Source organism: Neovison vison, chromosome 2 (genome assembly GCF_020171115.1).
Source record: "Neovison vison isolate M4711 chromosome 2, ASM_NN_V1, whole genome shotgun sequence".
Classification (NCBI taxonomy): domain Eukaryota; kingdom Metazoa; phylum Chordata; class Mammalia; order Carnivora; family Mustelidae; genus Neogale; species Neogale vison.
This window is the reverse complement of record NC_058092.1, coordinates 203,705,386-203,732,151: the sequence shown is the minus strand read 5'-3', so window position 1 is coordinate 203,732,151 and position 26,766 is coordinate 203,705,386. Positions and strand designations below refer to the sequence as shown.

General features: G+C 42.3%; 1 protein-coding gene across 2 annotated transcripts in view; it reads left to right on the top strand.

Annotated features, from left to right (window-relative positions):
- The window catches only part of PANK1 (pantothenate kinase 1), a 57,769-nt gene that overhangs the window by 27,099 nt on the left and 3,904 nt on the right, over positions 1–26,766 (top strand). For both annotated transcript variants that reach the window (XM_044240075.1, XM_044240076.1), the window contains exons 2-6: positions 6,356–6,708; positions 16,497–16,750; positions 21,298–21,474; positions 21,977–22,100; positions 25,868–25,993. In XM_044240075.1, the coding sequence (XP_044096010.1) occupies positions 6,356–6,708; positions 16,497–16,750; positions 21,298–21,474; positions 21,977–22,100; positions 25,868–25,993 (1,034 nt within the window). The remainder of the gene's footprint in view (positions 1–6,355; positions 6,709–16,496; positions 16,751–21,297; positions 21,475–21,976; positions 22,101–25,867; positions 25,994–26,766) is intronic.

Below are 26,766 nucleotides of genomic sequence, written 5' to 3'. Positions count from 1 at the left end.
TGATTTAATTGATGATACTTTGAACCTGTCAGCCTTTGGTGGGAAGCCACACCTCTGGTCTCTTTTCCCCTGAGGTATTCTAATTGAAAGAATTAACTAAGAACCCATGATCTTTTTTTTTTTTTTTTTAAGATTTTATTTATTTATTTGACAGACAGAGATCACAAGCAGGCAGAGAGGCAGGCAGAGAGAAAGGAGGAAGCAGGCTCCCCGCTGAGCAGAGAGCCCAATGCAGGGCTGGATCCCAGGACCCTGGGATCATGACCTGGGGCTAAGGCAGAGGCTTTAATCCACTGAGCCACCCAGGTGCCCCAAGAACCCATGATCTTAACTGCATCTTTGCTTGGAGATGTTGTAACCCTCTCACAGTGTTGAGTGTGAGAACCTATTCTCTTCCTTTGAACCTCACCCCACAGCTAAGTGCTAATTGTCCTCCCTTATGCAGAGCCTTTCTAGTCTCTGGGTTTCATTGCTTATCTGTTGGGAAGAGAAGCAGCTGCTTTTTCCAACCCTCCAACTCTAACTTGATGGACCCTATTCCCTCTTTTTGTTTGTAAACAAGCCAGTACTTTCTGGGTGCACTTTTTTTTTTTAATGGTAAATTCCTTTTTTATTTTTTTAACTTAAATTCAATTCATTAACATAGCGTGTATTGTTAATTTCAGAGGTAGAGTCCAGTGATTCATCAGTTGTATGTAACACCCAGTGCTCATTCATCACATGCCCTCCTTAATGCCCATCACCTAGTTACCCCATCCCCCGGACCCTCATCCCCTCCAGCAGCCCTCAGCTTGTTTCTGGGCGCACCTTTTAAAAATGCAGCCAACAGGGGTGCCTGGATGACTCGGTTAGTAGCTCACACAGCCCTTGATCTCAGGATTGTGAGTTCAAGCCCCAAGGCAAATGTGGAGCCTACTTTTACAAAAATAAATAAATAAATTTTTAAAAAATAAAATGCAGCCGATAGTAGCCAATATATGCTCTTAACATTTGACTTTCAATCTCTTCCACAATATCTACTAATTCTTCAATTTATTATCTGCCTTTCAAGTTATCATACATGATGGTTTTATCAAATGTTTTGCCAGCCTCCAAAATCCATTTCCTCCCTCCCTGCTGGCTGAACTCCTTTGTTGCTGTTGAAGTCACTCCATTTCAAGTAGCAGACAGGTCAGGGGCCATTGCAGTAACAGGCAATACCCAAGTCTGGTGGTTTAAAGAACAAAGGTTCATTTCGTGTTCATGCTGTATGCGTATTGAAGACCCGCTCTGTCTTCACTCCAGGACCTAAGCTGATAGATCAGCCAACATGTGGAATGCTTCCTGCACTGTGGGAAAGCGCTGGAGGGTCTCATGTCTCTAATGAAATGTTCTGGCCTGGGAGTGACGATCTATATGTCATGGGCTTACCATTAAAGCAGTGTTCCTTCAGCATTGTTTTTGGGCTCTGTCTATCTTGACTCATACTAATCTAGTTGCTTCTCATAGCTATATAGTATTCCATCATATAAGTATATTACATTTCATTTACATACTGATGGATGTCTACAGTGTTACCAGCTTTTCATTGCTAAAAATTGCTGCAGTGAACATCTTTGTGTATGTTTCCCGGTGCACCCATGCAAGAATTTCTTTTATTCTTCTTCTTTTATCCCTTTTATTCTTTACTATTATGATGATTCTTTATAATATGCTGAGGGAAGGTGGACCTAAAGTCCACTGCTTATCTGAAGCACCTTGTCTGATGAATGTTGGCTTCTCGTTTATGCACAACTCACTATGGTAGGAACCATCTAAAATGAGTAAATCAGTTGTCAAAGTCTTCTTGGACCCTTTAAGCCATGTCTTCTGCTGAACATCTTTGATGAATATTCTAGAAATTCTTTAAAAATGACATCTGATGGAAGGAGTAGAGGGTGAATGCAGACATTCTGTATCTAGAACCAGCATCTCTCCCGGCAAACACAGAACAGACTCTTATCAGTGGTTCAGCTGAATTTATCAAAGCATTTGGATATTCTGGATTAAAGAACACATGAGTCATGGATGATAGCTGCACTGGGATGTTCTTCCTTCCCCTTGTCTTTTATCTCCATCCAGGGCTTATGGTTGGGAAGTGTAAGATTTAGGTAGCCCTTAGTATCAGGGAGATGAATAAAACTGTGCATTCAGAAATCTGACAGTTTCTATAAAAGCATTGAAATGGGAATAGAAGAGCATTTTTTTTTCATGAAGGTAAGAAGTGAACACAGGTAAGTGAAAGCTGTTTCTATTGCAATTTAAACTAACGCAGTGTGCCAGTCTTTATTCCCTTTTACCTTAAGCAAAACTGCTAATATAACTGAATTTTCAGAACTCTACACATTTTCCCACTGTTTTGTTGGGTTGCCAACAAAAGCTTTGAAATGAGCAGGAGGGGAAGCAGGAAAGACAGCAGGATTCTAAATAACTTAACAAAATGTTCAGGTGTCCCCTCTCACGTTTTTAAAAGTGAGACCTCTTTGCAGTTGCTTGTACTTACCAATAGCCAACCAAATAAAAAGCCATGAAGGGACTCTTCATTTCCGAGGTCTGGTGACAGCTGTGGCTGAGTGAATACTGGGTTTCGACTACAGAATTAGATTATTTCCTGGGTTTCACACAGCTTGTTCTGTCGATTCTGTGCTGGGACGTCTCCTGTTTTCCATTGTCACTGAACTTTTCTTCTTTCTTTCTTTTTGACTTCTGCATGTACTGAATGATCTGAGTGTAGAATTTTCTTCATCCCCTCCCCTAATCTCTGTAGAGCCTCCACCCATACAGCCAGCCCATCCTGCCCCCCTGCTAAAGATATTAACAGCCTGGAGGGATAGCCTTCTCTATCTTTCAGCAGGCTCATGTCATCTTAAATATAGGGGTCTCCCTTCCACCTATTTTCCTGCCTTCCAGCCGTCCTCCCCCTCCCCCCAAACCACACAGGGTAAATAAGTGATTTGTACTTCTGGGCCATCTTTTACTTCTCTCATTAACAGAAGCTTAGGAATAGCCGGCAGCTGGTATAGATCTCATTCATTCTTTTCAACAGCTGCCCAATAGTCCGTGGTTTGGAAATAATAAACTTTGTTGAACAGTTTTCCTGTTACAGGGCATGCACTTTGTTTTCAGGTTTTTGTTTTTATGGTTTTTTTTTTTTTCTTTTTGAAGTTTTTATTCATGTAAGTAATCTCTACCCCAAGTGTAGGGCTGGAACTCCTGAATCAAGAGTCACATGCTCTTCTGACTAAGCCAGCCAGGTGCCCCTGTTCTGGTATATGGGCAGCCGAAGTGAGCACAGGTGCCCCTGTTTTTGTTCTTTTTAAATTTGGCCACTGTAAAGGGTACTGCAATGAACATTCTTCCCTCACCCTTTTTTTATTTAAAATCAGTTTAGTTAACATATGGTGTGTTATTATTTCCAGGGGTAGAATTTAGTGATCCATCAGTTGCCTCTAACACCCAGTGCTCATTATCTCAAGTGCCCACCTTAATTAATGCCCGTCATCCAGTTATCCCATCCCCCCACGCACCACTCTTCCAGCAGTCCTCAGTTTGTTTCCTAGAGTTAAGAGTCTCTTGTGGTTTGCCTCCCTCTCTGTTTTTGTCTTATTTTATTTTTCCTTTCCCTTCCCCTGCGTTCATCTGTTTCATTTCTTAAGTTCCACGTATGAGTGAGATCCTGGTATTTGTCTTTCTCTAACTGACTGATTTTGCTTACCTTAATACCCTGTAGTTCCATTCATCTGTCGGTGGACATCTGGGCTCAGTCCATACTTTGGCTGTCATTGCTGCTATAAACATTGGGGCGCATGTGGTCATTCGAATCACTGTGTTTGTATCCTTTGGACAAATACCAGTGGTGCAATTGCTGGGTCATATGCAATGAACATTCTTATACTTATCCTCAAATACTAGTGCTTTCTAAGTATGGTCTAGGAGAGGGATTAGCTGGGTTAAAAATGTATGTGTACTTTTGATTTTAATAGGTGCTGCCAGAGTTCTTCCAAATGATTAGCCTAGCAATATTCCAGAAACTTCCCCCATCCTTTCTTAGTAGGGTAAGAATGGATTATACCTGCAACACTGATTGCATAGCCCAGGCACCTGTTGACATGCCAATACAGTATTTCAGTAGAGATTAAAACTGGGGTTCTGGCCAGCCTACATGATTGGGGGTAGTTGTAATTTATATACATATACATATACATATACATATACGTATACATATATAAATTATATATATATATAATATATATATAATATAATATAATATATATATATATATCTGAAAGAATCCATAGGAAGTTTAGAGTAGGGAGAGAACTGGAGACCATTCTGCTGCAATTCATTTCTTTCCATTAAGGGACTTGAGACCCAGAGAGGTGGAGGGAGTGACAGTGAGCTGGTACGACTGCTATTTATTGGAAGCAGTTGTGAATCCGGATTTGAGGTTTGACCTTTTAGCTACACTGTGGGCCATGCTGACCGTGAGTTTTAGAGAAGGGACCAAGAAATGTCATCTGAGAGTTGAACTGACTGGTAGGTGTGAACTGCTTCCAGTTTTCTATTGTCTCCTGCTAGGACAAGCAAGCTCACCAACCTGCACTGTGGGATTTGCTTCGCAAACTTCGGCAATTACAGTAGGACATTGGCGACCTTGGTCTTGTCCATAGAATCTGCTGCTCTTAATCTTTTGGGGAGTTTGGGGTTTTAGCTACACTTGTTAAGAGTTACTGCTTCCAAGGGTGGAGCTGCTGGCTTGGATTACAGCTCGGATGACCGCAGGGAAGCACTGGAGAGAAACACTGCATGTACAGGGATGGCTTCTTACTATGTACCTCTCCCCGCACCCTCCCCAACTGACTGATGAAGAGGGCTAAGAATAAAGAACTGCCGGAAGTCTCCCTCGTGTTCCTGGCCATATTCTCTGTGTTGGACAATACACAACTTGACTAGGGCTTGGATGGATGTTCTCCAGGGCTGAATAAAATCAACTCCTGAAAGAAGTCATTTGAGCTGCCTGTATCTTTAAACTCAGCTTTAATATTCCAGTTTCACATTTAGTCCATGGTGTCTGCTGAGGGAAATGAAAAGGGAGACCCCAGATTCTGCAGTCTCATTTGGGTTTGCTCTGTGTTCATTGCAGAGCATCTGACAGTACAGTATTAACTTTCTAAGTCGCCTCTAAATGAAGTCGGGGTTCAGGGAGCTCAGCCTGTTCTTTTAATAACAAAAAATTATTATGATGGAAATTAATTCTGCTATAGATAAGCATCTCAAGCAGATTTGCTACATATATTCGTATATATATACATGTAATGTACACGCACATACACACACACAAACACACATGCGCACACCGTTGTCCCCAAAGGTATACCTTCGTGTTGCAGACCTGGTCGGGCGCTGTGCTTATTGCTGGTCTTGCCTGTCAGAGGCCATGTTTCTTCTGGTTTAATAGTTCCCAAGCCTACAGAATGGAACCACTAGGGAACTTCCAGAAAATACTCATGCCCAGGTTGCAGCCCTGAATTAAATCAGAACAAGTGGTAGAGGACATGAGAATCGGGATGCTAAAGGTGATTTCTAGCCCACAGCTGAGTGGAGGACTCCTTAGCAGGCCATTTTGAGGCGAAGAGAGTGTCTCTGCTTCATGAAGAAAGAAATGAGCTATGACAGAAGCTGTTCTCTTTAGAGTTATGCCGCCGTAGGGTCATCATCTTTTGTAACCCACTCACTTCCTCCTTCCTGCCTCTTCTGTAGGTTAAAGTAGTGGACTCATGTCTTGCAGAATGAGCTTGTGGAGGCAAAAACTGAATGCTGTAACAGTTGTCATTGAAAAGTGCCCTAAGAGTGCACCAAGTGGGTTAGAGACCAGCACACCCCGTGGTACACCTAGCAGAGCCAGTTTTTCCCTCGGTGTTGGAACAGATGGCTTTCTTTGGCTGAGATACTGATAAAATCGTTAGCATTTGGGAACCATGGAGTATGCAGATCTAGATCTTTAAGAACTGGAATTGTACTCAGCTTGGGAAGACACTTGAGCCCTGAGAAACCCTGGGAATTGAGATGGGCCTAGGGGCCTAGTCCTGTTTTTCGTCTCAGGCTCAGAGGCAGACTCTGAACAGAGAATGGGCACAATCATGGGCGCCATGTAAATGGGGAATGTCTCCTTCCTTGCCTGTTTCTTCTTTTAGGCACATAGAGTTGATGGTAGGGGCATTGGATGTTCAATGCACATACCAGATGTGACACCACTGCATTTCGTGATCGGATATGCAGAAATTGAGCATCTTGTTAAATGCATAGAATTCAACAGTACTCTCCTTCTGTCCTCTAGCATTCCCCTGGTTCGGCATGGATATCGGTGGAACACTGGTTAAATTGGTCTACTTTGAACCAAAGGATATTACAGCCGAAGAGGAACAAGAGGAGGTGGAGAACCTGAAGAGCATCCGGAAGTATCTGACCTCTAACACGGCTTACGGGAAGACGGGGATCCGAGACGTCCACCTAGAACTGAAAAATCTGACCATGTGTGGGCGCAAAGGGAACCTGCATTTCATCCGCTTCCCCAGCTGTGCAATGCACAGGTTCATCCAGATGGGCAGCGAGAAGAACTTCTCCAGCCTTCACACCACTCTCTGCGCCACAGGAGGCGGGGCGTTCAAGTTCGAAAAGGACTTCAGAATGGTAGGGCAGCTCTGTGCTCCTTAAACAACAAAACCGCCTCTCAGAGAAGGAAAGGAAGCCTCTCCCGTGTCCATAATCATGGCTTCTCGTGTGGAAGAGCTAGACTGGAGCCTTGGGGCTCCGGACTGGTTCACGTCCCCTCTCTGTGCCTCAGTTCCCTCCCGTGTCTGGATAGTTCATACCTTATAGGGGAGTTCCATGCAGGATTAAAGGAGGAAATACGTACTTGGCACTTAGTAAATGCTCATGAATATTAGCTATTGTCATCATTTTTGTTATAGTTACTGCTGCATGATATGCTAAAGATAAGATGGTATCAGTCCCTTTCTGGAGTATTTGAGAGTTTTCCGCTGGTTTTTACTACGGTGCTGTGAAAAGTGTAGTCATCATTCTGGTTCTGTCGGCCCCTCCAGAGAGGCTTCGTATAAACCCTATGAAATATGATGACTGCTGCCTACCTGTTGTTGGCTCGAAGTGTCTTTTTTGTTTTGTGACTGTACTTCAGAAGTTTTGTTCCAAACAAAAAGGAAACATTGGGTTACTATTCATAGGTGGCTTCCTTTATTAGTGAGGAAGGTTTTAGAAGTATGGTTTTAGGGGTCTAGAGTAATGCTGTCTTCTGCGCGGCCGTCCGTACCAGCTCTGCGCTGCTTGTGGACATTTCACAGATCTGGCTACGTGGAGGACATGGATGAGTAGGATAGCTCCTGTTTCTCTTTATTTAGTCATTTAACAGCTGTGTGGTTCAGTTTCCCCATCTCTGCAGTCAAGATAATCTCTCTACTGTCCAGCCTCAATTCACAGGGAATAAATATCAGAAAAAAGTGAAATAAAAGATACAGAAAATAAAGAGAAAAGAAGGTTAACTAGGTCCAACTGAGTGTTAGAGAAGAAAGGGTTGGAAGATTTGGGGGTGAGTCTTGCCAGAAAGTTGAAAATCTAGTGAGATAAGCGGTAAAATACATTTTTTCAAAGCCTGGTGTGCCAGTTGGTGCATTCTGTCATGGAACTAGTGTTCTCCATTCTTACTGTAAAGTCTTATCATTAATGAAGAAGTTAATAAAGCAAACTAAGTAGTTTCCAGGAGAGCTGGCAGTGGAGTCCTAGCAAGTGTCCTGGGTGAGACCGATGATAAGCAGGGTTTGGCTTTTTCTTCTGGGTCCCCTTTCCTAGCTTGTCCGTAGAATTTGATGCAGCCTGAGTGGTCTGCGGCATCTTTTTCCCACCAAAGGGGCCCAATGACCAAAGAGTTTTGAAACTGAAAAGGCTGAGATCCAGGGGTATGAAAATTAAATTTGAGTTCATAGTTGGAAGAACCTGAATTGTAGTGTTACCTCTGCGTTTTACTAGCCAGATGGCTTTGGGTGAGGCAGATCCCTTCTGGGGCCCATGTATTACCATCTGCAAAAAGGTGGCAGTAAAATAGAGAGAAGAGGGAGGAGTTCTAGGACATCAGAACACAAGGTCACCTTTGGAGACCAGGAAGTACAGCATTCTTATGCTACATAGATAAAGAAACTAAAGCTAAGGAGGGATTAAGGGACTCTAGTAATGCCTCCTCGTAAGAGCGGGGGTGTCAGCTCAATTCTGACTCAGAAGAGTACGCTGACCCAGCCCTAGTGCTGAGAACTCTCCAGGTCACCCTATCTGGACATCTCCACTAGGGAACCTGAAGAACCCAGGTGACCCGGGGCGTTTATGCAACAATCCTCAATGCCTCCATTCCTCCTCGGGGTAACGGATGTTCTGGGAAAATGTTACTCAATGGATGTTGGCTGTGAGCAAGTGTGTTTCTCAAGGTTCTGAGTTGAGAAAGGTCATATTTTATAATAACCAAGATAAGGAAGCCTCTGCTTCTTCAGGCAGGCTGCTGGAGCCTAGTGGATAGACTGGAGCCAGGAGCAAGTCCAGAGGATTTGCCCAACAGCCTGGCCAACTAGGGGCACACGTCCGTGAAAGAAAGGAAAAGGGCTGCCTTCTGTTTCCACGTTCAGTCTCAGCCAAAGTAAAGACAGAACGGATCTCTCTTCCCGTAGCCTGTCGGTCCGTTCGCTAAGTGATGTGCTCTTATCCTTCCAAAGTGTGGCAGGGTGGATAGGTATACTCATCCTCTTTCCTAGGCCTCTGTTCACTCATCCAGTAAGTGTTCATTCATGTGCTCCTTCTGTGCGCCAAGTACTGTTACGAACCGAACAAAGCCCCTTGCGCTCCAGGAGCTTATATTCTAGTGTGGGGAGATGGTCAGTAATTAAGCAAATGAATATGGAAGTACAGAACATACCACTATATCTCCTATCTGTATACCTGATATATGTTATGAAGGAGGAGGGAGCAAGGCAAGGAGGAGGATAGGGAGGGTTGGGAGAGTTTTAGTGCGATGAAGTGACATTGGAGCAGGAACCAGCAGTAATGAAACAAAGCAGACCATATCCCAGGAAGGGTGTTTTAGGCAGAGGAAACACTAAGTGCTAAAACCCTTAGGTGTGCTAAATCCAAGCTCTTCCCTCTTTTTCCAGAATAGAAAAATAAAACCTGGTTGTAATCTTGTAATATTAAGCAATCTGACAAAATAAAGCAGTGCATGTATGTATATATATATGTCTATATATATACATGCATATATATATGATTTATATTATTATATATATTATATATATAATATAATATATATTATAAAGTCCTGTCATTGTTATTATATAAAATCACTGTTTTTAATATAATACAGCTTTGCAGACATGTGTTTTAAAAACCTAAGTAATTAGAGCTAACTAAAAGATATTCAGCAGACCCTGAATAGTTCATAATTATTATATCTAATGACTATATCCTTTTCCTTTGTAGTAAATATACTTAAATCCGCAGATAATGTCAACTAGTCATCATCCAATTTTGAATGTATAAGGAAGAGCTATAAACTGCGAGACAAGCATTGTTAGACCCCCATGTAGAAGACTTTCAGCTGAACAAATCTACATTTCTAGTTTCCTTTTCTTTCTCTTTCTTTCTTCCTTCCTTCTTTCCTCCCTCTCTTTCTCTTTCTTTCCATCTCTTTTTCTCCCTTCCATCCTTCCTTCCTTGCTTCCTCTCTGCTTCTTTTAACATTTTAGGATTACTGTCACAAATGAACTTTGACTGGCAAAAGCAAGCCTTCTAAACTAACAATACACCAAAATGGACACAAAAGAAAAACTTAGTCTAACTACAGATGGCCTAAGAAAGTGATAAGACGTGAAAAAATAATGAATACTGTTTTTCTGAAAATAAATAAATTGGAAAAAAAAAGAAAGTGATAAGCCAATGAGGAATCCCACCATTGAAGAAGGTGGTCCTCAGGGGGACGACTTGGCTATCCCCTGTCTCTATTTCTGTGAGTTTTGTTTCGAAGAACCCACCAAAAATACTTTATGTACCAAATCTAATATTTTCATCCACAACTACACTTCCTAACTTCAGCAAGAGTATTCTTTAAAATGCAAAGTATTCTAACAATGGAAATGTATAGGGAAAAAAAAATCATCCTTTTTATCCACCTAGCTCTTTATTATAATAGATACTTTTCCTTGTGAGTTTTGTTTGGTCTAAGACTAACTTTAATTAGAAGCTAGAAGTGACTCTTTCAGTTACTTTTCAAAAAAGACCTATCCTCTAACAAACAGGATGTAACAATAATCGTATTTGGTTGACTTGAGATTTAGGGAACAGGAAAGGATCTTCTGGTGGCTTTATGATACTTTTCTCAAGGTATGAGCCCTTAAGAATTGGCCTTTCTTAAGCCAGAAATCTCTAAGGAAACAATCTAGAAAAGTTAAGAATAGTGGAAAAATTATCAGGAGGAAGGAGGTTAGTTGTGGATATGTGAAATTCTAAGTCTAAGGTAGACCATTCAAGAACATTTATTAGCTTGGCTCTGATTATGAATCCAGGGACTGATTCATGGCATTGAGGCAAAGTGAGGTTTGGTAGATAAATGTCATTCTCTGCTTGGGTCTGGCTTGACCCTCGAGCGCTGGTCTGGGGCCTCTTTATCATTGGACGCAGGGAGGAAGGAGCCATCTTTGAGGTTTTGTCTATTTCTCACTCACAGAATGTGTTTGAAATTCATCTCTCTCGGGTCTTCTAGGTCTTCTTGGGGAAGAGAAAAGAGCCCTGAGTGAAATTTGTAATTCAGAATCAACTATTTTATAGGCAAATTATTCTCAGTTTAGTAAGATAACCTTTTCTGCTACTTCCAATGATTTATGGAGCCAGTGTCCTCAAAAGCACCTTGGGAAGTGTAAGGTATCATACAGATGTGTATTTTATTCATTTCTGAAATATAATGTGGTGACTTATATCTCAATTACAGGGGAGCAGTGTAACTGGTTTGGGGGAAGGTCCATAGAATAGCCTTATAGGAGTAACTATGGAATCTCTTGGGATGGCTTTTTATTGTTTACCAGATTTATCTATTTAACTCTTTATTTAGTATTTTTGACAGACTGAACTGAAGCACATACAGACAACATTTTACAGTTGTATCCTGAACATGCCTTGTGTTTAGGATCCATATGTTTTCCCTAATACTAATAAACCGGAATCACTGAATTCCCTCCATGAATTAGAGTCTTCAGTGTGGAAATAGTGCTTTGACTAGTGGACTAGCACATTTCAACTTGAGATAAGAAGACCCAAATTAGTTTACTCCTCATGTAATTAAGATCCATATGTATAGTTCTTTTTTTTTTTTTAAGATTTTATTTATTTGACAGACAAATCATAAGCAGGCAGAGAGTTGGGGGCCATGGAGGAAGCAGGTTCCCCGCTGAGCAGAGAACTGCATATGGGACTCAATCCCAGGACCCTGAGATCATGACCTGAGCTGAAGGCAGAGGCTTAACCCACTGAACCACCCAGGCGCCCCCCATATGTATAGTTCTTTACAGTGTCCAAAAAAATTTTTACAGAGGTGTCTCATTTGATTCTTGAAGGTAGCCCTCTGAGTTAGCTAGGGCAGGTGCTGTTAGGGACAGTATGTGATCTTACCCAGTGTCTGTTCTCACTGGGGTCACAGACTCATCCCAGTTCTTCAACTCCTACTACTGTGTGGTCCAAGGCCCAGCAGCATCAGTGTCGCCTGGGATCTTGTTAGAAATGCAGTCAGAAACTTTGGGAGTGGAACCCAGCCATCTGTTTCAACAAACCTTCCGAGTGTTTCTGATGGCCCCTATAATTGGAGAATTCCACTGCACCCACACACTTGCTTGAATGACTTTAGTACTAGGCACAACCACGTTAGTTCATCGTAGTTGTAGTTTGAAAGTTTTTTCTACTCTGCTTCTTGGGATCCAGACTAGGTCACTCAACCACTGACCCCCAGTGATATATTTCATCTTCAAAATGGGTCCTAATAATAATAGCTGCCTTGCCTGAAGTCCTGCAGATGAGATCCATGTAGTTTTTTATTAGCTTCCATTATTTATACAGAGTTTATTTGAGTCTTAGGAGAAGCTGAGGTTTGTTGCTTTTATATTTGGGGAGTGGTTTAAGCTTAATGATTTAGGAAGTAGCAGAACCCATATTTTCTGAAAGTGCTTAGGAGACTTTTTTTTTTTTGATTTTTTTTTTTTTAAGATTTTATTTTATTTGACAGAGAGAGATCACAAGCAGGCAGAGAGGCAAGCAGAGAGAGAGAGAGGAGGAAGCAGGCTCCCCGCTGAGCAGAGAGCCCGATGCGGGGCTCGATCCCAGGACCCCGAGATCATGACCTGAGCCGAAGGCAGTGGCTTAACCCACTGAGCCACCCAGGCGCCCCCTTAGGAGACTTATATGCAATGGGGTGCTGAGGCCAGTTCCTACTGGGTTAAGAGAGCCCATTGTGTGCATGTCTTCCTATCTCTTGTGTTTAGTGACATCATGCTGATATCTTGAAATTAGCCATTGTGCGGGCACTTACAACACAGAAATTGGTGAATGTTATAAACCAGGGTTTTGCTCCCCCAGAACTGGTTGTTAAACATTTACCAGCATACCTTGGTTGCAAGTTATGTTCACATGAGCTATAAACTTCGTCTGCATGTTTGCTGAATCTGATATTCCAGATCTGTCATCACTTAGGACCCATCATAGAGATCAGCATTTGAATGCATATAAAATTAATAGGATGGAAGTCAGCATCAACCTACAGATATGTTTGGTTGGCCTGCAATAGTTAAAAAAAATTTTTTTTAAATAGCTCTCAGCTAATTAATTACGCTGAGCTCCCATTATGGCTTGGCGACAATGGGCTGCAGGTGAATTGTAAATCTGCGTGTATTGTCCTCTGTGTGTTCTATTACTTGACATCTAGCCCAGGGCTTCACTCTTTTGTGGTTGTAGGCATTTGCTTTTGCTACTCCTGATAGAAAGAGAACTAAGCCCAGAGACATGTTTCTCCATAGCTAGGATCTGAACATGCTAAGTGTTGCAGAGTCCGCTCAATCGTATTTACCAACTACAGAGTGTGAGAAGTACTTCCCATCTTGTTCTGAATTTCAGATGGCCTGTGTGAATATCCCAGTAATGATTTGATTCACAGCTTACATTTGGGAGCCTGGACTTTTCTCTGGATGGTGAAGACTTTTTAAGGAAGGTCTCTGTAGGTCTCAGTGAAAGAGATGAATGTTCCTGTTTCCCAGTTTGGGAATGTAAGACCCAGGCTTCAGAAATAACTATACTTCAGTAAAATGTATAGCAGAGGTGTCTGTTTGCTGCTGACACTGTGTTTGGAATTGAATTTGATGAGCAAGGTGAGATAACAGTGTTTCCTTTCAGATCAAAGTTGTGTGTGCTTAGTGTATTTACCTGGAGAGGTTTTTCTTTCTCCACAGTATAGGTTCAGGATGTCCAGCTGGACACACAGGTGTCTCTGGCTGTGTTTGTGATGTTGGCCCCAGGCATAGGCAGTCGATATTGTTGATGGATCTCTGATTAATTTTTAAGCAGGTTAACCCACAGTCCCATGACTGGCTGATGAAATTGCTGCTTTTCAGTTTGGTTTGATCCAAGAAGTGATAACTTTCCCTGTCCCACTTAACAACTGTTTATTAAGCAATTATTATGGGGTGGGCTTTGAGCATGGTGCTCAGGGGGACCTGATGAACCAGAAAATCAGACAGAATGTGATTAGTGCTGTAAGTGGAAGAGGTTAATAGGGCTGGGGAATGGATAGGACAAAGACAGCATTTACGCTGTTGTGTCTCACTACCGTCTTTCAGGTCTCCAGGTAGTTCTATACCCAAAGTATCACCCCCTTAAAACGTGTGTAATTATTTGCATCTCACCCAAAATTTTCTCTTGGTAAAAAAATGAAATGTTTGGAATCATTTATAAGATAGATTTACTTTATCAGCTAGTGTCATTTTGGATGATGGTTTCTGGGGACCTCCTTTCTCCTTGCTAGATGGTATGCTGTCCAATTCATGAATCATTGACTAGAACCAATTAGATTTTTAAGTTAAAACAAAAACAAAACCCAGAATGATTGTTTCTTTGTATCAAGAAAATTGCACCCTTTAAAAAAAAAAAAAAAAAAAAAAAAGGGACGCCTGGGTGGCTCAGTTGGTTGGACGACTGCCTTTGGCTCAGGGCGTGATCCTGGAGTCCCGGGATCGAGTCCCACATCAGGCTCCCAGCTCCATGGGGAGTCTGCTTCGCTCTCTGACCTTCTCCCCTCTCATGCTCTCTCTCACTCTCTCTCTCAAATAAATAAATAAAATCTTTAAAAAAAAAAAAAAAAAGAAAATTGCACCACCTTGCTGGTAACCTAGTTCTGCTCTATAGGCACAGATTTAGTGGAGTTCGTTGACTGGGAAATTCAGATGAGTGATGTAAAGTCAAGAGTGTTCTTCCAGCTCTTAACTTTTGTAATGAAGATGATGCCTTTTTGGCAAATTTTCTAAGTACAGTACTTGTTTAGGTTGTTTCCGGATCCCAGAAGCAGTATGCATTATGAAAACAAGAGAAAAATAAGGAGCCCCTGGGAGTTTTTTGCTAGTTGTTTCATTTAGGGAAAGTTATTTAAGTTCTGTGAGTCTTAACCATAAAGTGAGGATAAAACATCTACTTAGAGGATTTTGTGAGAATTAAATGATCTAGTTCTTCGTGTATAATAAATAATAAATACTAGCTGTTATTTTCTTAAAGATATTTCTTTAAGAATTTGAGTTAGAGGGCGCCTGGGTGGCTCAGTAGGTTAAAGCCTCTGCTTTCGGCTCAGGTCATGATCCCCGAGTCCTGGGATCAAGTCCTGGGATCGAGCCCCACGTCAGGTTCTTGGCTCAGCAGGGAGCCTGCTTCCCCGCCGCCCACCCCTGCCTGCCTTTCTGACTACTTGTGATCTCTGTCTGTCAAATAAATAAATGAAATCTTTAAAAAAAAAAAAAAAAGAATTTGAATTAGATCTCCATTGGTTTGGTGTCCTGTTGGTGATCATTAGATTCATTATTAATATTTGTTGTTGTTGTTGTTGTTGTTGTTGTTGTTACTGTTCATGGGAAATGGTCATCAACCCAGACATCTGGATCAGCAGTGATACTACTTTTGGAGACTGTGAATTAAACTTTGAAGGATACAAGGTGGTCATTCTCCCCTAAGGCTATCCCATACCCAACTCAACCCCATTTACTTTTTTTCTCCCTATATCTGGGAGAATGGGAGTTTTTGTGTCATAGGAGCATGAAAGGACACTTTGAGACCACTCCCGCTATTCATAAAGCAGCCAACATATTTTGAGCCCTTCGTGCATATATTATTATTATGAAATCTTTACAACAACACTGTACGGTGAATAATATCCCCATTATACAGAAAGGCAACTGAGATCTCTCAAGTTAAATAACTTGCCTCATGCCCCTCTCTTAAGTGCTAGAGCTAGAATTCAAAGCCAGGTCTATCTAACTGCAAAGCCCAAGCCTGGGAAAAGGAGAGTTGGGTTTTGTGGGCTCAAAGGTGATTGCCCCCAGGTCCTGGCTCACCATGCCTTGCTCAGGACATGTATGGGCAGGTGTGGGGTTTTTCCTGCTTTCAGAACATTCTCACTCTTCTCCCCCTGTGGGAGAGCCCTGGTCTTAGTGATACCCTGTATTGGTTTCCTGTGGCAGCCCTAACCAGATACCGTGATAACAGAAACGTAGTCAGTTATAGCTCTAGAGGTGACCAAAATCAAGGTGTGGGAGAACCATACCTCCTTCTGCGGCTCTCAAGCAGATTCGATTTGCTTCTTCCAGCAGCTTCTGGTGGCTGTGGGTATTCCTGGGCCACTGGTGGAGTACGCCAGTCTCTGTTTTCATCTTCACAGGGCCTTTTCACTCTGTCCATCAGATCTTTCTCATGTGTCTCATAAGGAAGCTTGTCACTGGATTTAGGGTGCACGCAGATAATCCAAGATGTACTCTTCATCTCAGGATCCTTAACTCAAATCACATCTGCAAAGAGTCTTTTTGAGAATCAGGTAACATTCACGGGTCCTAAAAAGGAGGACCTGGACATTCCTTTTGGGCCACCAGTTCAACCCATTACACACACTCCTGGAGGCTTTCCCAGCAACCAGGTAACTTCCTGTCCTTCCATTCCCACTGTGGGAAGACATAAGGTCCAACAAAGTCTGCTTTTGTGTCAGACCGATTAAGGATCCGCAGGGTTTTGCAACTTGGAGTTTGGAAGATATCTCCATGCTTCTATGGCTACTGACACATGTTTAGTCCAGCTGAAAGCCCCTGGGGCTTCCCCTGAGGTGGTCATAGCATCTCTCACGAGGTTTTATTCTCTTTCAGATTGCTGACCTGCAGCTCCATAAACTGGATGAACTGGACTGTCTCATTCAGGGCCTGCTTTATGTCGACTCCGTTGGCTTCAACGGCAAGCCGGAATGTTACTATTTTGAAAACCCCACAAATCCTGAATTGTGTCAGAAAAAGCCGTACTGCCTTGACAACCCATACCCTATGTTGCTGGTGAACATGGGCTCCGGGGTCAGCATTCTCGCAGTGTACTCCAAGGACAACTATAAAAGAGTCACAGGGACCAGGTAAACATGGTTTCTACTAGGAGAACCTTTCTGTACCCAAACCCAGGCCTCTTCTTTGAAGACCAGTTGATACAAAGATTATTTGTATCTAACACAGTTTTCCAAGAAAGATCTTATCCTTCTCGGCCAGCCAGAAAAGATTTATTGCATGATATGTTAAAATTGTAAGAGGGTAATATATGGGAAGGGTCATAAAACCTAGTCCTTAGCTTGCTGGAAACTGGTCAGGTCGAGGGAAGAAGGATCGCACACACCACAGCAAAAGGCAGTATATGGTTGAGTGCCAGATGGATGGTGGGGACAGGAAGAAAATAGGATCCAGAAGAACGGATGCTTGGGATGGTCAGAGAGGGCCTCAGAAGAAAACTTCTTTTGGAATTTCCTTGGTGCCTAGCACAGGATGAATTGCTTGACATAATCCGTCATTCCAATCAGTGAACCAAACTGGGTTTACCAAAAAATGTTTTTTACCCTCAGTTAGATGTTCCACCTGAATGCTGGAATAGTTGGCATGCCTCACCAGGCATTTCGGAGTGCTCCGGACAGGAAAAGAGCCTGTGAGGAAAGCCAGGCGGAGGGCCATGTTCTCCAGCCCACAGGCCCCTAGGGCAGATGTGCTCAGCTTTCTGTTAGTAGTGATTCGGCATTGGGCAAAGAATCTAGGATCAGAAATCGTTGAGAAATCCTAGTGTGAACGTAACTTTCAAGTTTTTCTTACTTCCAAGTAAAGGCTTTGGTCTGAGACCCGAGAAGTCATTTTTGGAGGAGTAACTTAAGGAACGAGGGCTATGGGGCATGTGCTTTGGACATGATATCGAAACCATTGTTTTTAAAAACATGAAGATATCGTGTAACTCCTCTGGGCCTCAGTGTCCTTGTTTGTGCCTTTAAGGGGGTTATTTCTTAATTAGGCTCTTCGGGCATTTCCGGCACTGAAATTCTGCAGCACTGCTTGTCGTTTAGAAGGAGAGCACTGTTTTTCTCCTGTCTGTCCATGACCTGGGATGGGCCTGCATTAGTCAGTGACTCACCACCAGGGAAGGGAAGGTGGAGCCCCCCCAGGGGATTTTGGCAAAGTCTGGAGATGGGTTTTTTGGCCCTCACAATTGGAGATGGGGTGCGGCCGGAATCTAGTGGCTAGAGGTCAGGGGTGCAGCTAAATATCCTACAGGGCACAGGGTAGCCCCCTAACAACAAAAGTACTGACCCTCAGAAGTCAAGAGAGTGTAGCTGATGAGAAACCCCAGCACATGCGCACACAGGTGTGCACCCCCCACACCCATGCACACAGTCGCATAATCCTTCCTGTGTTCAGAATAAAGGATGCTAATTGCCCCCAGGCATCCTTTTTCTCACTGAGCGTACAGACTCCGCTTCCTTGCTCGCCGAAGAGTCACAGCTGACCCATGGCTTTATGAGGACTGTCATGACCATCAAAGACAAATGACTATTGCACCTGAGCTGGTTTTACCTTAGAGGGCCATCTCATAAAAGTACCATTTTGAAGAAACCTCGGGCTTCCTCCTAGAAGGAGTCATTGAATTGAGAGAGTGAGTCCCGAGGGTAACAGGCTAACAACCACTGTCCTAGGTTAGAGGTATTTATCATCTCGTTGATTAACACTTAGCAAATCCATGAATCACCATCACAATTCTAGTTTCTCAAACTTGGAAGTTCTAGGAATTCGGATCATCTTCTTTAACAGTAGCTGATGAGCTCACTGTGGTGTTCAGCTTCTCTTACATGTGTAATCATGCTCCTGAATTCCAGTTATTGATAAATGCCCACGAATAACCAGTGTTTGGCAATCCTCAACAAATCCTGTCTGGAAGTTCAAGTTCCCCTGCAAGTGCTTTTCAACCAGTAGTTTTGGAAACGTGTTGCAGCAGACAGAAGGTTAATGAGGAGCCCTGGTGGGGGCCACCACAGGCAAGAGAAGGAAACGTCAATTTGGTGGGCTGCAGCTCCTCCTGTCCAACCAGAGCTGTCATGCCAAAGGCGTCTTTTGATCTAAGTTGCAAAACTGCTGATAGAAACTATGACGGTAAACAGCCGACTTGAGTGTGTGGAACACACTTTGAGAACCACTGATCTAAGCAAAGGGCTTCAGCTTCAAGATTCCTACTCTTACTGTGAACTGAGAGGTGTAACTCCAAGGTGTTTGTTATTAGGCTATATGCCCTAGTTTCTCCTGGGACATTTTTATTTTTAGGGAGCCACATCATTATGGGAGATCGGTTCTCCTTTAAACATATGATTTTAAATGGTTTGTTTCGTGTTATGTGTGATTTTATTGCATCTTAAATTAGGGAGCAACGCTTGCCTTTTTTTTTTTTTTTCCCTACTGACGCTACTCCAAATGTATTGTAGAAGCCAAAGGAAAAAGAGGACTCTGCAGCCGACCTTGTTGTCGGCCATGTGCAGATGATTAAAAGAGGAATGTAAAGAATTTTGAATCTTCAGTGAAAGGAGTAGCGCAGCACATCTCATTGTTTTGGAATCTATTTGAAGAGCACAAGCACTCAGTAAGGGAAGGTTTCTTCTACTTTCCCCTAAAATCCCTCACTACTATGAGGTTGTTGGGCTTTCCAAACAATAATGATGCTTTTCAACCGCCGTCTCTGGCCATATGTTCTTGTCTCCGATCTGCTGAGGATCTTAACTGTGTCTGCTGCAACAAACAGAAGTAGCTATCTGATCGTGAGCGAGGGCACCACATTGATTAGCGGGTTGAGTTAGCGGGTTGAGGATTGGACTAAGGTGCTCTCCTACAGCTGTGCCTTCTTCCCTCGTGCCGGAAGTGTGCATGCTCGCTTTCCCCACGCAGCCCCGATGCCTTGTCCGCAGTCACCGCTCATCTTCCAGTCACAAAAAGCACTTCGTTCTCACTCATACCAACACATCAGCTGATGAATTGCCTTCTTTCTAAGTCGGCCAATGTCTCCCGTAGCCTATGCTTGGAGTAGGCTATTGAATGCCTTGATGGATACGAATACCTGATGTTCAAAGAGACCTTATCAGTGTGGATGAAAGCAGCTAGAAGGGAGAGAAAAGACTTAAAAATATACAGAGACAAATCCCGAGGGCACGCAGACCAAAAATTGTTCCTATTAAAATGCATGAGCTTTGTAGGGCAGCCTGAACCCAATAACACGCATGACATGCCGTGTTAAATGAAAATAAAGATAAGCTTTTGTAGAGGAAATGCAAAATCTCAACGGTGACTGAGCTTTCAAGGTGGTGATGTCCATGAGGCTCTTGATCTCCTGGTACCTCGTGGTGGGTTCAGGTAGCTGCTGCCAGTGGTGCCTGGCTACCGAATTCCCCACAAGGAGCTCTCCTTTCCATCGAGTGTGTATTTTTGTGACAATCACTACTTAAGAACTATGACGGTTTCACTTAGATGTAATGTAGAGAACTGTGTGCCTGTCTGCAGCCTGGCACCTTTTTTGCTAATGGTTATTGACAGTAAATACAATCTCCCCTAAGTTTGTTTCTTCAAATTCACATTCAAAATAACTTTCATCTCGACTTGGCTTTTCCTGTCAGAAGGGAAAGCCAAGGGCTAGCAGCTCTTGGGATTGAGAACAAACTGATGTGAGCAACTGACTGTTCTGTGTACACGCGCCTGCACCTGCCCGTGGTAAACAGGGTAATGCCCACGTCCGTGGCCATGCTGCCAGGAGGTCACTGGTGATAGCTTTACTCTCAGTCTCCTTTCCTTTCTGTCACATACCTGTGATATTCATACAAACGAAATTCACTCTCACCTACTGTAATTAGTTTCTAATTTTGTCTGGAAAGACGATTTTAGAGGAATTTTCCCCAAAGCGACTGAAAGCTTTTAAAACATAGCTGAGCATTGAGTTACTATTTTTATCTGTTGAGTAGTAGGTAAAATATTAATAACCTTTTCCATAGTCTACCAGAAAAAAAAAAATCCAGCGCGTGAGCAATCAGTGGTTTCTTTTAGAAATTTCTGAGAAGGTTCAATGAGATGATGTCTGCTAGAGGATCAAGGTCAACGTAAAAGATGCAGCCTCTGGACTGTCTGCTCCTAGCAGCCCTAGGTCAGTCTGGCTCTGCATTGTGAACTTCATGTACACATGGTTTCTTTCTCCAGGTATTTCTATTTGGCTACATTTTTTTTTTTTTAATAGCAGTCATTTCTCTGGTTATTTGCTGCTTTCAGGCCACCAAATAAGATCTTGATTTGGCCCCATTTTATACATGAGGAGACTGAATGAGGTACTTAGGTTAGCAGCTAGCATAAGGTCTCACAACGGAAATCAGTGAGAGTCTTTCTCTGGTTTGTTCTTAAATTGAGGGGAAAGTTTTCCTTAATGTTCCTTTTTGGCCTCTGCCCTTTTTTAAAAAAGCCAATCTACCCTAAGACTGTGTTGCACCCTACACTTTGATTCAAGTGCCCCTTTGTTTTTCTTCTCCTGCTTTTATGAACTCCTATATTAGTGATCTTGATGTAGTTGGGGACTTGGATGGGCATATCATAAAGTAAAATTTAAAAATAAACCTTATTGTTCCTTCAGTCTTGGAGGTGGAACATTCCTAGGCCTATGTTGCTTGCTGACTGGTTGTGAGACCTTTGAAGAAGCTCTGGAAATGGCAGCTAAAGGCGACAGCACCAATGTTGATAAGCTGGTGAAGGACATTTACGGAGGAGACTATGAACGATTTGGCCTTCAAGGATCTGCTGTAGCATCAAGGTAGAGACAAAGTAGCTAGGAGCAGTAGTGTGTGAACAAGGCAACCTCTCCACCCTGGCCATTCACTTAGTTATTTTTAAAATGTCAACCCACCAGCCTGGTGCAAGTATCTGTGATTACTGGAGCTCAGACTTGACCTCCCGCCCTTGACAAGGCATTGAAATGTTCAGCCCCTGATGCTTGTGCATCAAGCAAAATAGGGCAGCTTTGAAAGAAGGTTCTGGAAAACTGCAACAGTTTCCCCTGTTCCATTCTTGTCAGTATATCTAGAGAGCATTAAAAAACATTTTGTTCCCATTAATAGCCATGCTACTTTGCCCCTATTAAAAAAAAGGGCAGCCAACCATCCATACCGTAATCCTATCTGCTTGTGATACATGGTAGCCAAATCAGGTCATTTAAATTTTAAGAACTATTCATAAAGCTTTCCACAGTACTTTGGTGGAAGCCTGGGCCTGCCTGAGGATGATTTTGAATACTCTCGCTAATATTTCCAACATAGCTTTGGCAACATGATGAGTAAGGAAAAGCGAGATTCCATCAGCAAGGAAGACCTCGCCCGAGCCACACTGGTCACCATCACCAACAACATTGGCTCCATTGCTCGGATGTGTGCATTGAATGAGGTAAGGCCTTAATCCAGAGGAAGCCTTGTATCATTCATATACATCTTTAGCAGTGCAAAACTGTTGACCCTTGCAAAATGATAGATCCTTGGGAAACCTGCTCTTTGTCCTAGTCACAAATTGTAGAACATGAGGGGTGTATTTTGGGGAATGGAGAGGAATACGCATCTTATTTTTAAGTCGGCACTAGATAATAAATGATAAGCCATTTGACCCAGGGTCCATGTAAAATCACAACCCGTACCATAACCTCTCTGACCGTCATTATTACTACCCACCTACCGAAGTGTGAGGAAAAGTTTGGTGCACCCTTGCAAATCATTGCAGGTAAGACGTTCTGCTCGCAATATTCGATATTCTCTCTGCTTTCAGCTTCTTTACAGTGTTGCCTTGTGGCATGGAGTTCAAGCAGCATTGTACAGGGCTATCAAAGCATGGAGAGCTTGCTACAGCCGAGGCCACGCAGAGCCCCAGGCACAAGAAGGGTTGGAGCTGGGGACAAGCAAAGCTTTGGGAACAGGTTTTGAAACACTGCAGAATTCCTCTGAGAAGCTAGAACTCTTTTCTGTAACCCAAGACATGTAAAGTACAACAGCTCTCACTGAGTTGTGTTATGAAGACAAGAAAGGGGTTAGGACAGGCAACGGGTAACAGAAGGATTAAAGAATCATAGTCACCACAGCAATAGTTTTTTAAAAATGTAATTTTAATAGAAGCACAGAAAACCGTCAAATCCCAAGTATGTAGACAGCTTGGATTTTCACACACACACCTGTATAGCCACCTCTCAGTCAAGAGATAGAACATTACAGGTACTGCAGAAACCACCTCCTGGACCCTCCTGGTCGAGCATTCGGGGTTCAAACAGGGCAAGAGGTGATCTTGATGCTGGGCGGTGCCAGTCCTGCCTTGGAGCCCTGGGGTTCTGAGAGAAACGTGTTCCTTTACATCGAGTAGAATATGTCTCTGAACTGTGGCTCAGGGTCACAGCTCTTTAATCCCCCGTGTGAGATGGAGTTCAAATGCAAGGCTGAAATGCAAAGGAAAAATGTATCCCAGACATGTGCCTTTCAAAGTCCACTTCGGTCCCAGGACTCATTTTAACAGAGAGTTTATTTTTTGATGTTAACCTTTAAAGGGAGTTTTTCCAAATAGCCAAACAAGGCCTGACCAGTATGTGTGTGGTGGGCTGTCCTTGTGCACTCTCAAAGGCCAATGAGCCTGAACGTCCCCTGCCCCACAAAGTGTAGATACCCTTTCCCCTGCTTTCCACAGACCTTGAGTGAGCCAGCAGGAGGCCTTTTTACAATAATTGTATTCACTTTGGGGTGAGAGTGACAGATTTTATTTTTCACTTTTGATTTAAATTTCAATACCCATTTGTTGTTGGAGTATAGCAAAAATGGCAGTTTGAAAGTATGGCCAGTGAGAGGAATCACAGATCACCCTGGGCGAGGGCTTCACGGGCGGGCGTCCCGCCTGCACGGGCTCCCTGTGGGTGCATCCAGAGATGGCGGCTGTGTTTCCTGTGAGAGTCAAGACGCAAGCTTCAGCCATTGCTGAGGGCACTGGACTTAACAGTGCCTTGAACTCAGCTGTTTTATAGAGGGACACCACCTTTACCGACTCTGCTGTGATTATTGGAATCCTGTAAAATGCTTCTCCACCAACACTGAATTTTTTATTCACATTTTTTAGTAGAAAATACAAACAGATAATACAGAGTTCTAAAGACACCAGAAGGATGTACAGGAAGGTGGGTAACTGTTTGTACCTGTCCTGTAATGTTAGCCTTACTGGAGATAGCCATTGTTTTTCACTTTTGGTGTCTTACTCTCTATTGTCTGCAAGATAGCAGACACAGCCTTCCAAAGGCAGCAAACTCTCTCTATATCACATGCTTTTTTAACAATAATATTAGGAGATACAGTTACATGTCATACAATTCACCTTCATACTATTTTATATGTTGCTTTGGTTGTGTATCAACCTTTTATTATGAAAATTGGTAAATAGACATAAAGGAGCAGAATGGCATAAAGAACCTCCTTATAGCCATTATCAACTCAATAGTTAGCAAAACTGTGCCACACATGCTTTTATCTGTTTTTTTCTTCCTTCTCCCTCTGTTCCTTTCTCCTCCTCCTCCTCTTCCTCTCTCTTTTACAACATAATTTGAAAACAAATCCAGAGGTTGTATCAGTCTACCTAATGTATTTCAATATGTACTTCTAGAAACATTACCTCATTATTTTTTACATAATATATGTGAGTGTTAATATCTTCCTTACTTTGATGTTATTTTTCAAAAAAGAATTCTCCTGTGGTTTCCTCTAGTCTGTCTTCTTTTTTTTTTTTTTTTAAGATTTTATTTATTTATTTGACAGAGAGAGAGCTCACAAGTAGGCAGAGAGGCAGGCAGAGAGAGAGGAGGAAGCAGGCTCCCTGCGGAGCAGAGAGCCCAATGCGGGACTCGATCCCAGGACCCTGGGATCATGACCTGAGCCGAAGGCAGAGGCTTTAACCCACTGAGCCACCCAGGCGCCCCATCTGTCTGTCTTCTTATTCTCTCTTTCTTTCTTTCTTTCTTTCTTCCCCCTTGCCCCCACAGTCATATTTATATATTTGACTCACCTGGAATTTATTTGAAGTAAGGAATGTTCATCAGCTTTTTATTGATATTCTATTCCCTCTGGGTATTGCCATTCTATTCCTTCTGGCTCATTACCAGAGTAATGCAGGACTGGGGGTTTGAGCAAGTCCTACTCTGGACTCACTTGTTTTAGGGGAAAAGAGAGAACTCCTAAATTTAATTAAATTTGTCTTTAATCTGAGTTATTTACTCTGAGTCTTTCTTGTCACAGTTCAGTCTGGTCAGTTTGCAGCTACTCTTCTTCTTTGTGGAAACTTATTAAAACCACCTCCCATTCCTCTTCCCATAAAAGATATTCACAGTAGTTAATGAGCTCATCAATTTACCCTGTCAAAACTTGAGACAGTTAAAAGACTATATTCCTAGATCCCGATGACCCAATGAATAGAATGCCATCTTCTGGGACTCTCTTCCTTTGCCATAAGTGACCATAGCAACTGGCTCAGTGAGTGGGTGGCTGGTGACAGCCCCTGCGTGGTAGACAGGATGAGCTCAGTGTTAAGTGTATATGCAGAATGCAAGTCCATATCCATGTCAACAAAAGTACAGGTGTATTTTTCATTATGATATTTCAACTCACACATTGACCAAACAGGATGGTCCACCATATATCCCAAGGATAGAGACTGGGAACTGTTTCTTTTTGTATTCTCATATTTGGCATAGAGCAAATTGAGCAAACTGGTTAGATGAATAACCCAAGCCATGGCCATTTTATTTATGGGTTGGTAATAATAATATTTTATAGTTGAAACTTTGGGGGAATTGAAGGGAATGCAAAGGCAAATTTAGCTGAACTTGAGCTCCAGTTACAGTTTTATATTATGTGTGTTAGTAGCTGCATTTCATATCAGGCCTAAGTCAGTCTGATGTAACACCTGCAAATAAGCCCAGTAGAAGTCTCTAGCTCGCCCAACCAGAATCTCACCCTTTTGTTCTCGTGGAATGCACTATGAAGTTTCTTTGACTTCATACTGGAAATGCTGAAATAATTTCACTGAACAAGTTGACTCTGCAAAGTCCTGGGAAGACAGTGAAGTATGGAACATTGAGTCTTTACTAAATACTATTTTTATACCATTATTTAGTTGTTCTTTAATTTTTTTTTTCCCAGAATATTGACAGAGTTGTGTTTGTTGGGAACTTTCTCAGAATCAATATGGTCTCCATGAAGCTGCTAGCATATGCAATGGATTTTTGGTCCAAAGGACAGCTAAAAGCTCTGTTTTTGGAACATGAGGTAGGTCAAGTCTGCATGGACTTAGTTTTCCTACGTGGAGTGTATTTGGCGTCATCTAACTTTCGAGTGAGTCCCTCAGTTTTAAAATTGGTCAAGTAGAAAGAGTTGCCATTTAAATTTTGCATTTATACAAAAGATAAAGAAAAACTATATACAAAATGGAAGCTTTCTTCAGCAATTAGGACTGGTAGCTGGTTAATTTTAAAAAATCAGCTGAAATGGGTAATCATTAAAAAACTCTCTAACCATTTTATTTTAACATAAAACATATAAATGTCCATTCACTTACCAATTTCTTTGATGTAGGACTAAGGCCCATTTTTGACCAGGGGTTCTGCTATTACCCTTTTTTTTTTCAAAATCCACAACTATTATATGCCTCCTTTGATTTCTGATTTATTTCTTTAAAATGGATCAAGAAGTTAAAGATACCTATGAAGCACTGTGGTTACATAATCCTAGATTTTCCCCTTAACCTTTCATTTGTGGTATCCACCTAAGTAAAGAGTAATGGTCTGTGACCGCCTTTTTCAGTCTTTTTTGAGAATTTAACTGGATTTTCAAAGAAGTGACCGATTTATTTTATACTCTTTTTACTGCTTTAGGTGGTATATAATTAACTTAGATTATGACTTTAATGTAAAACTGTCATAAACAAATCTAAGGATAAACACAGCTGACTCTTGGCACGCAGATGACTGCACTGGTGAGAACAGAAGTGCTGCAGCTGCTAAGAGCAGCCTGGTGGCCCAGAGAGCTGGTGTCCTTAGACA